This window comes from Lepeophtheirus salmonis, chromosome 3, assembly GCF_016086655.4.
Source record: "Lepeophtheirus salmonis chromosome 3, UVic_Lsal_1.4, whole genome shotgun sequence".
NCBI classification, from domain to species: Eukaryota; Metazoa; Arthropoda; class Copepoda; order Siphonostomatoida; family Caligidae; genus Lepeophtheirus; species Lepeophtheirus salmonis.
The window spans coordinates 26,449,443-26,463,652 of record NC_052133.2 but is presented as its reverse complement, the minus strand read 5'-3'; the positions used below and the strand labels follow the sequence as shown (position 1 = coordinate 26,463,652).

The window sequence follows — 14,210 nt, the reverse complement described above, 5'->3', positions numbered from 1 at the left end:
AAGAGTTGAATGTTAAAAACTTTAAAGCGGTTTGTTGGACGACCTCCAAAACATATTTAAAATTTGTTCTTAATCATGTTTTACCCAAATGCATAATTTATGCCTATGAGAGTGCAACATTTCTAAGAAAAGTTAGAAGTGGAATTACTAATATTGTGCAAAGTATTGTCATAGCTACTTTTCATGACCGGGAAGAGGATTCTACTTATGTAGGTACGTTGAAAGAGTGGCAATTGTTTAGTCAATGTGATTGTGTTGAATGCGATCGATTCCCATTCAGCCCCGTCATGAAAACAATCATTATTTCGGACTTCTTCAAATAAACATATATATATATGTTCATATACATACATAGATGTAGATGTACACACTGCGTATTATATCTGTATAATGAATATCAACATCATCAAATTTAGTGAAGTAAGGTCGCATACACCACTTTGTTATTTAATGACATCCAACAATATCCACAGCATATACTCATACTACCTCTTGTTACTTAACCATTTGCTATTTTTGGACATTTTGTTCATGCTCTCTTTCTTTCTCTTTTACTCCATGTGCTACTACTACTTCCCCTCCTCCTCTGCACTGTTGTTGTGTAAGCCCCTAAATGCTTTTTATTTATTCTCCCTCTCCTGTATGTATAATATTTTTTCTATGTTTATTTTTCAACAAGAATAACAAAAAGAACAAGAAAATCATAGGAAGAACTATTTTTTGTTGGAAACGCTATTTTAGTAGTGAGGGTCCTTGGAATGGTGGACGTCTCTGTGTGTTGCTTTCAGAAAAAGAGTTTTCCGCTAGTTATATTATCTTTCGTATACATAGTGCTTGTGATTATTTGGTTTGTGTCTTCTCTCTTGATGGTGTGTGTTGTTTTGGGCTCTGGGATTAACTTTGTATTCTGTAAAACAAACATACGGAGGAGGGGGAGAGGAGTAACCACACATTATTATGTTGTACCTACAATTAAGAGGTGTTTAAAGACAGAAATGTTGATTTTGTTTGCTTGCGCCTCACTAATCTACTTGTTATTATGTAATTAGGAATGACTTAATATGGTGGGGTGTGCGCACTTAAATAGTTGTAAGAGTAGCAAAATGGGTAGTCTTGTGTCAACTCGGAACAATTAAACCCGAGTAGACTTCGTATTTTATTATTCAGTCGGCTTGGTTTTTCTAATTAGGCCTCATTCATGTATGTTTTGAATTTTGTGGGACGCCGTGCTCCCTATGTTTCTTGTCATAATTAATACAATAATTATTAATCATGAATAGTAATAATCAAAAAAATATAAGGGACAGTTTGGAGAGAGGAGTAGTTGATTCAGTCTACATTTAAATAATAAAGCACACATTTATAAAAATTACACATTATATTAATTATCCTAACAACTCTATTTATAGAAAATACAATAATACCATTTATTACAAATATTTATACCTCTCGTGAAATCAATAAAGACTACTTACATTGAATTCTACATATTATGAGGAGCATCAACTGTATACAAAGTTACATAAATTACAGTTTTTAAATGGTTTCATTCACAAAAGAGTGTCTTTGTGAAGGCTCTAACTTTTTCAATAATTATAATCTTATTTCTATATGATACATTTTTCGCTTATTCTGAACTCCTATGAAAAGGGTCATTTATCATGAATATTCCCCAATCCTATCTAGAACATTTCCAAATAATTGTTCAAAAGAGCAAAATATAACATTTTTACTCTTTAAAATAAATATTATAGCTCTAGTAAATTATATAAGATTTGCGAGATAGGACATTATTACAGTGATAAAAGTTGAAGTAATAAGAGTAATTATGAAATAATTATTTTTACATAATCTTCAGGATAAGTTTAAACTTGTACAGAGTTTGTTGTGATAACTCAATTTTTGAAATTTGAACCAGATTTTTATCCTGAAGCAGTAGCTTGTGAGAAAACAACTATGGAAGAGGTTACATGCATCCATTGTTTTTTCCTCAAGTTCTATGGATTTATTAATATTTGTATTTCTATTAGATACATTTTTCGATTGACAGCCTATTCTGGACTTTTAAAGAACAGTAGGAATGACACGTTATCACATTTAAAGAAAAAATTGCACGCTATGCAATACATCAAATGTGTTAACAAGATATTCAAAATTAAAACAATCCCCATGTCCTAACTTATATGTTTTCATATTGATTGTCATTTACTGGTTAGTTTTTGTATGACTTAATGGTGCTGTAAGTACCAATTTCAATATCAATTTAGTACGTACGAAAGCGTCTAGTAACTTTTGCCCCTCCTATCTACGTACGTACTTTGTACATAGTACTGTTTTAAATGCGTCGTTACCGGTACCAATATAAAAGTTGTGCCAGAGTACCGAACAACACTATTTATTTATAACGTAAAAAAGACAGAAAATATATAACAATTAATGTTGGATCGGTCCTATGACTGAATTCCTAATCAGTCTTCCTCTTTTTTTTCGGTCCGATCTTTTTTACTATCGATATGTCGGTCCTTCAGTCCGACGATCTAGCTATTATGTTGAAAATCTGAAAAGATATATAATTAATAACCAAGTCATTTCAACTGTTGTAGTTACCTTAAAAGACAGATAAGGTCCTAGGGCATACAAAATTGATTAAGATTGGAGTGATAGGACTTTCTTAGACCCATCTAGCACAATCATTATTTCTCCTTTGTTGTCTATATTTTCTCCTCGCCGATTAGTTGTGTTTTCATTTGCTGCTCGATACGTTATTCATTCCTTATTTCGACATTTGCCCCAATAAAATTAAAAGTCTATTTTTGATAGAGAGGAAGGATTTCTTTAAGAACCCCCCTCCATAAAGTAAATGTATGTTTACTACTACTAATAGTCATGCATGTCATGCAAAAGAGCCGCTTTTCCCTTGTTTGCATACGGTTTCGTGTAGTAGTATTATGTTAATGTAACCGTGATACTTCCAGAAGGCGGCTTTATATTATCCTATGAAACAACAAAGTTTTTGTATGTACTTTATTCAACACACAACAAATTCCATAAAGGCACGCAATAAACAATGAGAATACAACAAACAACTTCTTTGATTGTCTTTCCATTCAGACTGTAGAAGATAGATCGTACGTCATACAATTCCATACAATGTTTCTCTAAAGAGAAGAAAATCCTTCCTCATTAATATTTGAACTCGTATTTTTCACGTGTTTGTTTTGAGGTATAATCATATTTATGGCCCCTTAATACAAAATTTTCATAATTGAGTAGGGATTACATTTGTAGTTCGTTGAGGAGTTATAGTTCATTTCTAACAATAAATTATCATGTGCTAACTCCAGTCCATATAACATAAATTCATTGTCACAATGATAAAAATAGAAATGGTTAGATTCTATTTACTTGAAAGGCTATATAATTGAAGTCGAATTAAGTCTCATAAATCAAATGATAAAGGTTCTAAATTATAGTTTATAGTGTTGTGTTCGAGTTATACTGAACTCGACTTACTAAAGCCAACAATTTTCTGAAAATAACTTGAACTTGCCCTTAATATTTTTGGTAATGTTTTACTTTAATTGAACTCGAAACATTGATTAAATTTATATTATCACTCAATAAGGACAATAAAAAAATATAATTTACTTATATATTATTAAAAGAAGAGTTGATAATGAGAAAATGAGTAACAACATTAATCTTCCTAAAAATCAAATTGAAGGTTCTAAACCATAGTTAACATTTTTAGGTGTCTCAATTCATCCCAAAAATTTGAATATAAATCCTATAATTGACCGAAATATGTCCTTGAAATATTGGGCGGCATGAATGTATGTGTGTTGTGACTCGGTTCGAGATCGATTTTTTTTCAATCCGGTCTTAAATTATTTTTTCTAAACTGTCAACCAATGTATTACTTTACCCAGTGAAATTCCTTTTCCAAAGAATTAGGTGATTTTATTATTTTTTTTTCTTTTTGTGGAACTTTTTTAGACCGAATTTTACTATGAGGTGGAACTTTGACAGAGTTAATTTGGTTATACAGAATTTATAACAGTCTCGGATCAATTTAAGATGGCTACACCGAAACTCAACTGCATTTATTAGGGATGTATCAGTCTCAAAATGTGGACGTCCTGTTTTTAATTTTATGAACGCATCCGAATCGGACGCAAAAACTGTCCCAAAGAACAATCTTATATAAATGACGTCATCATAAATCAATCTAATTTAGATTTTCATTAATCCTAAATTAATAATAATGTTGAAATATTCTCGTCTATTTTTTTACTAAATTAATTCAAATGGTGAACTGAGATACTTTACTATAATATTAGTGAAAATGATGCATTGTAGAGGGTACATTAGAATTTGGGCTGTTTTTTAAGGACCGATAACATGGATGAGACGGAACGTGGGATGGAACCGATTTTAAGTCCCTTAGAAAGAATCGTTATAACTCAAGTATACATAAGTAGTATATATATCTTTTCTTCTTGATTTTGTTCAATATTGATTTTGTGTTAATTAACCAACACATTAGTACAAATTGCACTTCTAAGAGTGATTTGTTCTGTTTTTGAGCATTAATCTTAGTTACTTACCTGTTTTACCCTCTTCTTTTTTCATTTTATCAAATTGTTGTGCAAATACTATTATTGTTAGCAGTACGTGTTACATACATAGAGATTTCAATGATTGTGTGGGAGTGAATGGGGTTGTAGTTGTTATTTCTTTTTAGTTAAGGATATGTCAAATCCTTTTTTTTTTTTTTTAACAAGAAGCTAAAAACTAGAAGGAAGAGGAACGATTCATGTGAGTCATAGACCATATCATTTTTATGTTCCTCTGTTTGATAAAGAATTGCATAATTGCCGATGTTGGTTCCAGATTTGTAAATACATTGTAGTAGCATAGCATTTGGACATTTAATAAAAACTCAATCTCCTTCAAATATACCTACGTTATAAAATATACATAAAAACATACACTACCAAGGGAAGAGAACTATAGAACAACACCATTCACAGTAAGTGTTTCTAGGGCAAGTGAGGCGCGTATTTGGATACTTTTCTAAAAGTGCTTGGTTTTTATTACAATATGGGCCAATGTTCTTTAACATCTAATAGAAAACGTAGAAGCTGTAGTTCACCCATATCCTCATCCATCGAAGTCGAAAGCAGTCCAGAGGAAGAAAGCGAAGAGGATTTTAATAATAATCAAGACATTTTGTACGAAATGGCATCAGAACAATTCATGATCCGTGATATTCAAAAGAAAGGGGAATGTGAAACCTTTGTCATTGATTTTGTAGATGATTCCTCGCGAAAGAAGAGAAAGCCACCTCCTCTTCCTCTGAAGACGAAGCGGAATTCTTTTCGTAAGGTCTCTGGTTTGATCAAAAGGAAAAGCTCTGCTTCTTCCGTACGAGAGTTGAGGAATTCAACGACGGGGGTGACGTCACTAAAAAGTGGCGTTCGAAAGAAAAGTAATTCAAACAATCACTTTTTAAAAAGATCATCGTTATTAAAAGAAGATAAAGATCAGCAACAAGAAAGACAGTCAGGGTCGAATAGAAATACGACTATGGGAAAGACAACAACTTCCTTTCGAGGGAAGAATTATCGCTTTCAGAACCGTCTTGAGAAAACACTTCTCAACAAAAAGAAACACAACATCAAGAGTAGTAGAGGAGGAGGAACTGTTACTTCTCCAGACAATCAGTCATCTAAAGTTCAAGGTAAGAAAGAGAGATACAGAGAGATTTAAAGTCAAAATTGATTTGTCAATGTATGTAATGTACCTACTCTAAATTATATGTAGAAAGGAAATAATATAACCAAATTATTTGTACTTAATTTATTTGCCCTCCCTGAACAATAAACTATCATGTGTGTTATATAATTATATTATTATTAGTCTCTTATTACTACTATTCTACAACTATGTTTATAGTATGAATCTATATAAGAGTGAACTTAGTTGTCAACAAATTATTAAGTTTTGACGGATAATGCTTAACCGTTTTGGTACTACTGTGTACGGACCTAAGGAACACATCTGTGCAATTTCATTGAAATATATCAATACAGTCAAGGACTTTTAAGTGTGTCATTGCACAAAGCGGTCATATCCTGTTTTCAAATTTAGAATTGTAACAAAACAGGAAACCCCCACTAAGCCATCACTTTTTCAGTTTTCCTTATCTTACCGCTTAATGCAAGTTTCAAAGTATTTACCTTGTGATCAAAGCCGGTGAAATTTTGGAAAAAGTATCAAAAATTATAATATTAACACATATGTATGTTTAGGTTTTTTGATGTACTTGATAATTTTTTTTACTTCATATATTTCTTAGAATAAGACACAATATATAGTTAATAATATAGTAATCTATTCATAATAAGCATGGATTACACAAGAGAAAGATAGGAACAAGAGAAAATAATTATCGGTGGGTTACACATTACTCGTCATAACATTCCCTTCTTCTTTTTATAAAATTAATATACTTACTCCCGTTAATTTACTATAAATTGATAAGTCAATATATTATTAATTTAAACTACTATTTTACCCATAAAATTTATTAATCTTTAAATTTGTGAGAATGACCAGATCGTTGTATTGCTTCGGGATGTAAAATAGGTCATCTGGGTTATGAAAAAAAAAACCAACATTAAATTATGGTCCCATTGAAATTTGAAAATGCTGTTTGTGATCAAAAAAATTTTTGTTACAAAAAAGAGATATTTAGTTCAGCAAAGTAATAAGCGTGAAAAATTTGATAGGAAATATTGTACTACTGATTTAAAAAAAACCATCAAAATTTAATGGTATATATATATATATTTATTTAGTATATTAAAGATTAGTCAAATATAATTTAATTAAATCGTTTTTATTAATGTTGTTCCCCCAGTTTTTTCAGTCGTTTAGTTTATATTTGTTTATTAGTTAAAAATCATTATCGACCGTTTTATTGATCTAATTCCTCGAAAAGTTTTCAAAATATACACATTTTTGGATTTTTTTGTGTATATTTACTTAGTGCATGTAAGACTATGTTTGTTATGGCGACAATTTTTTTAGTTTATTTTCCTCTGTTGCATCCCTTCCTAGTGTATCCCATGATAAGACTCCTACCCAGAAATAATTGGGACGGGGAAGACCTCAAAATCTCAAAATAATTGTTCACAGCGTTCACAAGAGCTCATTGGAATTTAACGTTCAGAACACTTTTATCAGGAGAAAAGAAGCAGAAACATCGACAACTAACAACAAGATACATTTTGTTAATTTTTACGTGAGTGTAGTAACTCATAGTATATGTTTTTGTATCTTACTTCATAAAGGCATTTTTTTAGGGGCAAATTTCAAATTTGCTAATATATTTTATTGGTCCATATCTGTATATAAATATTAATATATTTCAATGAAATTTCACAAATATGCTCATTAGATCCATATACAGTAGAGTCTCGGGATCCCATTTTTTCGTAATTTCTCGTTATTTTAGACTTAAAAATTCTCGAAATATAATATATTTTCTCCTCTGGGAAATCCCGCATTTAATTATTTCATAATATAATTTTCATTTTTATATAATTAATTAAATTAAACGTTAAATACATATTAAAGAATTACTATAATTCTTATTAAAACTGTCTCAATTATGCACTAATGTTTCGTATTTTTGGGAGTTTTGAAGCAGTAAGTGTGGCTCATATTTTTATTAATATATATATGTATATATGCAAGAGTTGCACTGATTTTAGTGATGCGCGAGTTAGATGGTGTATTTCACAATTTTATAACAAAAATTAGTTTGTTCACTACTTACTAATATTTTTTTAGGTGGAAAAGTTTAAAAAACAGGAGCTGTGGCCTCTAAAAAAACTTAACCTTGCACTATTAGTGATAATAATAAAATGAAGAAAATGAGAATTTAGAATATATAGTGGTATTTAAAACTAGCTTAAAACATATTACTTCATCTTAATTGTAAAATGAAATACTTCGAAGTCATATGATTTATTATTATTGACGATATCCCGTAATTTAAAAGTTTCTTTCCAGGCAAATGAAACCCTATTACACTGTGTCAAAGATTTTTTTGGTCAAAATCAGGGCATCAACCTCACCCTAACCTATACTGTAGTACACATAATACCTACTTACTCTGAATAAAACTGCACTTCTTTTCTCAAACATGTAAAGTATGCTATGTATATACAAACAATGTTTATAATTATATTTATTTTGAGTGGGAAAACGAAGAATAAAACACATTTTCAAGGGTTTATTATTGAATACACATATAATAGGGCCAGATTTCCATAATTGACTCATCACTTTTGCATCATTTTACTTTTTATATCTGTGTATATAGGAACAGATATTATAAAATATTGTACATAATACGATTATTGACAATTGCACATTTTGAGCACATCACAATCAAATAGGCTCGTGGAACATTCATATATCCATATAACTACATATGTATGTACGAGTATAAATAAACTCATTTGTGCAATGATTTGCACTTACTACTTATTATTTAAAATTTGTTTTAAAAGCATACGTCTATGTAGGTAGGCATTTCGACATTCCGTAATGTTATAAGTCAGTTAAGGTTCTTAATTATGCATGTACATATGTGTCCTCTTTCCCCGACTTAAATTCCATTTATATGTAGCTAAAGGTTAGCTATATTTTCATATTATTCAAAAAAAAAAAAAAAAAGTACATATATATACACCATTAAAAGGCTTCACATCTCGTAGATTTATTATCAGCTAATTAATAAGAAATTAAAAAAATAACTTAAAATTTCCATTATTATTGAACGCAACTACATTGTGTTTTAAAAAACCCGCAACCTCCTCATCAATTTCTTCTTTTGTCTCCTCTTCACTTACTTTTTTAATTTCATTGAACATGTTCATTATACATAATATTAGATAGATATAAGATACATAAGTTATAACTATAATTACGTAGGTATTATATACACGTAAATAATATGTGTATGCCTACTTATCATAGGAAAAACAATTTCCCCAATTGTGGGTTGTGTATCTTTTTTTTGTTTTTTAAATTTGTAGAGGAGTTTAGGATCATGAACTCTTTGAGTATTATAATAACTAGTGTTGGATTCGGGTAGTACTCGAACTTGAAAATAAAAAAAAATATTTTTTTTAAATTATCCTCATTATTTGATTAATAATTGACTTTCTGTCTGAACTTCCTTAATTAATTGTTGAACTTTGATTTGATGAAGTCAATAAAAAATTACTTTTCTTTGCCTAATGCCTAAATACGAACTCATAAATTTGAACTCGAATCCAACACCAATAATAGCTAAGTAATAGATGGTGTGTACACTTTCTTTACTTGCGGAAATGAATAGAGAATGTTTTAATAGATCATACTTGAATGATGAGAATGGATCTATTATATTTTACAATCCTATGTCTTGAAGGAATGGTGATTGTAGGTGCATAGTAGTAGTAATAAAGCAATTAATTTTACTTGTCCTCATGAAAAATGATTTATATTAGATTACACAACAATGGAGGTTCATCATCATCTGTCCAAATATATATACACAAAAATGATTGATAGCTGATAGAGGAAGAATAAAGAGTTTCCCTTTATGGAGTAGATTACTCTCGATTGAAATACCATTATTTTTGAAAATTCTTCTTCCCTTGAAATATTTTAATAGATCCGACAGGGGTGCAGAAATAATCTTAAAGACTACATCCGATAATAGAAGCCTATGTATGTCCCAACGCCGTAATTACAACTTTTTTAAAACAGGTCCTGGTTTGAGTGACTAGGAGGAGTCATCATTTATAGGGCAGATAAATATACAGGGGCCTATGGCCAACTCACTTTGTGAGAATTAACAATATTGATATAGCAGCCAAACAAAGTAATTTTTTTAGTGTTAGAGTTAGAGTCTGATCTTCGGTCATTTTCACCTAAATTATTATAAAAAGGAGTTCATTGGTTCCCATATCTATATCTCTATTACCTAGTTTTATTATATTATTTTTCAATTTTGTTTTGATATTATAGATATAAATGAACTATTACAACGGAAATAATAATTTTTTTTTCTCAATATCCAACTCTTCTCGTTCCTAATCAATAAAAAATTTGTAAAAATCTAGCCATTTCTAGGGATTTTGTGTATATATTACTTTGATTATCTTCAAATATAGCTGTTTGTCAGTGGAATCAAGTAGTATTCAATGCATTTCATAGAATTTAATCAAGATTTATTGGAAATTTGTTCATTTTATCTTTTAAAAATATCAAGTTTGATCTCCCAAGATGGCATATCCTCCAATAATGATGCAATTTATAACGTAAGTGAGAACGCTCCATAGTTGTTCACTGAAGTGGACGTCATACATGAAAAGTAAATTAGGAATTTGTATATATTCTTGCTAAATATATATATATAAACTTATAGCTCTAGAGGGGGGAATTTATAAATATCATATAGATGACAAAAAAAATCCTTTTTTTTGTATTAGTTCTCCTGGCCCCAAAATAAAAAATGGTATCCGTATGTTAATTATTTCTCCAAGTTATAACTATTATATTGGGAAGTCATTGTGACATTCTGCATTGGTGAATCCCGATTCATGTTTTGTCTTGAAATACTGCGCAGTAGTAGATAGTCTTAACTTAGTAACTGACACAACAATCATTATGTTTATACATTTAATATTTTTTTAATACCAAGGAATCACTAATATCATATCGTTTCATGTATGTTGTCTGGGATGATGATGAGATCATCACTATCCCTCAATTTGTTGTATATGCCTCTTAATATCATTTGGTAATCATCCCAACATGTATTAGACATCTTCAAAAAGAGTTCAGTTAGTAAGTAGATATATCTTCTTCATCTTTATTTGGAAGTGGTAGAGGATTGATAGAGCGTCATCCTCATTCCATGTATGTATTTCTTGTTAAAAGAAGCCCTCTTTCTAGTACTCTGCAGGGTGTTGGATGCCAACTAACTGTACATTGTACATCCTTCTGCGTTAAGTATAAGTAGATAAATAAAATAAAGAAATGGGCAAAAAAACCCAACCAACTAAACTGAGTTGTTACACAAAGAAGAAAGAAAGAGTATTACGTACTTTTACCTGTTAAAAGTATTTAGGTAATAAAAAAGCTTAAATAAATAAAAACCTGCCGTTTGATTTCTTGGAAGAAAAAAAAAAAAAAAAAAAAAAAGAGGCCTTAGAGAAGAATAATGAATTTTCTTTCATCTTTTTAGTGTCTGGTTGGGGTTTGGTCTGAGACCCTTATGATAGTAACTAATTTGGTTTGGCCTGGTCTGGTCTCGTAGTAAAGTTTGGTCTACACATACTTTTATTTGAAAATTTAAACATGTTTAAAATTTCGCTCCATGATTTCAAATCCTGGCCTGAAATTATCTGTCCAGATAAATTTAGAAAGATCAAATCGGAAAAATTCAGTCTTTGATTGAGTCTTACTGCTAATTTATACGTATCCTGTTTCAAAATTATTTCGAACGATAATCGAATAAATAATAAAAATATTCCGTTTGATTTCGTGGGGGGCGAACTGGGCCTGCATTAGATATGTTAAATTATCCAAGTTTTATGGAACTATTACCTAATACATTTCGAATAATTAGTTTTAGGACAAATAATTTTTTACAAAGCAAGTAAACTTGTACCTTATTTCAACTTCTCTTTAAAAAAAAATAAATATATTTGACCTTCCTCTTATCTTTTTTTTGTTAAAGAAAACAGATTACTAAACGTAAGATCTCTTGCATTTTTCATTATAATTTCTCCCATTGGTTAATCTCTACTAACATTTGCAACTATTATATATAAAATGTCTATAAAACATTCATTTTCTTTGAAAGTTGGAATTAAGATAATTAAGATGTTAGTGATGGCCTGTCGACACACCAATCAAAAAAGGATGAAAAGAAAACAGATGATGACTAGTTTTAAGGTTTTGTCTAGAAACTTTGTGACACCTAACTAATTTTGGACCAGCAAAAACTGACTTCGTATTCGAGAATGAAAAAAATTTGTTAGGCAGGAACTTTTTTTTAGAAAAGGAATTACATTATTTCCCGGTTTTAAGTCACGGTCGAAAAAAAAATAATTTAAGGGCAAGACGGATTTTTTCTTTACTTCGTACCGAGTCTCTATATTAATGAGAAAGTCATATCTGTACGAAATCCATATTCAGGATCGAATAGAATAAATTTAGAAAAACCAGGGTTAGAATATTCTTAATTGATTAACATATCTAGTATATATGTAATCATGCAACTTACTACGACGACAACGGCTATGGGATGATCCAACTCTATGTATTTATCATTCATGACTCTCATTAAGTCAGTTGAATCTTTCTTTTTTTCTAATTTTTGTTCATCATTAGATTATCTAAGTATGTATGGATGTATTTTTAACGATAAATACATAGAGGAGGAAATACCGCAAATCATCCTCACCATGTCTCTTGATTTGAATAAATTGAAGTAAGAATACAAAATGGAAAATTATATATATCTATAAGAGAACACGAATGACGACAAACGATGATGGAATGAAATGAATTATTATAATATAATAAATAATAATAATTGTTGATGAGGGAACGATTCAAATCCATGCACATAATATGTACGCAGGAGGAGCGGGGAAATCATTTTATATTATTACTTTTAAATATTGTTCCAAGAGGGTATAATATACTACAGAGTTTTCACAATAATTTGGAGAATTTAACGTCATCAAGACTCATTATTCAAAAGAAATAAGGACTAAAATATTTTTCATGAAAGTTGAAATATTTACACAAAATGTAATATTTTTTCAATATTAGCTTCAATGATCATCTTAATTGCTAGCTTCAGACGAAGGTAGAGTTGTAGAAAATATTGCATAAAACGTGTGTGAGATTTTTCTTGTTGACCACCTGGACAGTGCTTTTTATTTTCCAAAACTTATTATAATTCTTAAATTCTTGAGGTGAGAAAATCGAATCATTAAATTATCACTAGAACGTTTATGAAAAACAGAGAGTAACACTGATTATATGTTGGGGAGTTTTAAGTCCTCGTTGGCCTAGGTGTAGAATTGAGGATAGATATCGTAATATTCCATGTGTTAATCTTTTCTACGTACAGCTGCTAATCTATTAAAACGTAATGACTTCTAAGCTTCTCTTCTCCCAAAAATTCTTCAAATTATTACGATTCCATTTTTTTAAAAGCATACAGGGAGGTCATACTTTTTACAACTTTACCTTAATTACTTGTAGGGAGAACTTGTGAGATTCATGGCACTAGGTTCCTGTATTTCAACCTTGAATGTTGTGTGGGTCTTCTCAAACTATTTCCTACAATTTAGCCTACACATATAAATCCAAAGGGTTTAGTTCAAGTGAATTAGGGGACACCCAAGTATCAGGAGTCCGAGTAGTCTCTCTGAGAAACTCTTTCTGACTCATCAAAGGCCTTAATAACGTTTTTTTCTCCCTTAATTTATTGTTCCAAGAGCTTCATAACCACTCACATAAAACTTTAAAAAGTATGATCTTAATCATAATAGAAATTCATTATGTATAGATTTATGACAGACAACATTGTATACACCTATTACCTACTTATTTGTATAAGAGTGGTATTAACATCATAATAGTACTCTTGAGAAACGATGATTGAATATTGATAAGAGAGGAAAAAAGTGTATTTGTTATTATTAATACTATTCTCGTTGCAGATTTGCACATTAATTAATTTAGTACAGTAGAAGCAACAAACGACTTATTGTGTAACAGTTATGTAGTACTAGATTCTTTGTGTGTACATAGTTCCCTTGTCCTTCTCCCTACATACTCCTCACGGCCATTCATTCCTTTTTAATGAACAGTCATCTCTCCCTATGTATCTACTTCATACAAGATCCATTTTCTTTATCAACTTGAGTCGATTTTGAAGCGTTAGGCTTGAATTTTGGTACATATGTTTGTTGAAGTATTAAAAAGTGAAGCATGCTGTTCATAAATTCACTTTTTTCATTGCTGTATCTGCTATTGGAGAAATAGTACATTTTTATACAAAAAAATATTTTTATATCCAAAGTTCAATGAAAAGTGAAATCCAGATCAATGTTCGGATT

The 14,210-nt window shown here is 30.2% G+C and overlaps 1 protein-coding gene and 1 long non-coding RNA gene across 5 annotated transcripts in view; one reads left to right on the top strand and one right to left on the bottom strand.

Moving 5' to 3' along the window:
• Positions 1-703: 703 nt before the first annotated feature.
• The window catches only part of LOC121114559 (kinesin-like protein KIF2A), a 32,409-nt gene continuing 18,902 nt past the window's right edge, over positions 704-14,210 (top strand). The window contains exons 1-2 of one of the 4 annotated variants that reach the window (XM_071887238.1): positions 704-847; positions 5,034-5,743. In XM_071887238.1, the coding sequence (XP_071743339.1) occupies positions 5,104-5,743 (640 nt within the window). In that variant the 5' untranslated portion in view covers positions 704-847; positions 5,034-5,103. Of the gene's footprint in view, positions 848-4,763; positions 5,744-14,210 lie in introns of those variants that run through there. The other 3 variants (XM_071887237.1, XM_071887239.1, XM_040708559.2) reach the window with 3 other exon arrangements.
• Positions 10,017-11,170, bottom strand: LOC139904978 (uncharacterized). The gene is made up of 3 exons (XR_011779342.1): positions 10,765-11,170; positions 10,218-10,685; positions 10,017-10,157 (listed from the first exon to the last, which is right to left on the bottom strand). It is a non-coding gene; the product is annotated as an uncharacterized lncRNA (long non-coding RNA).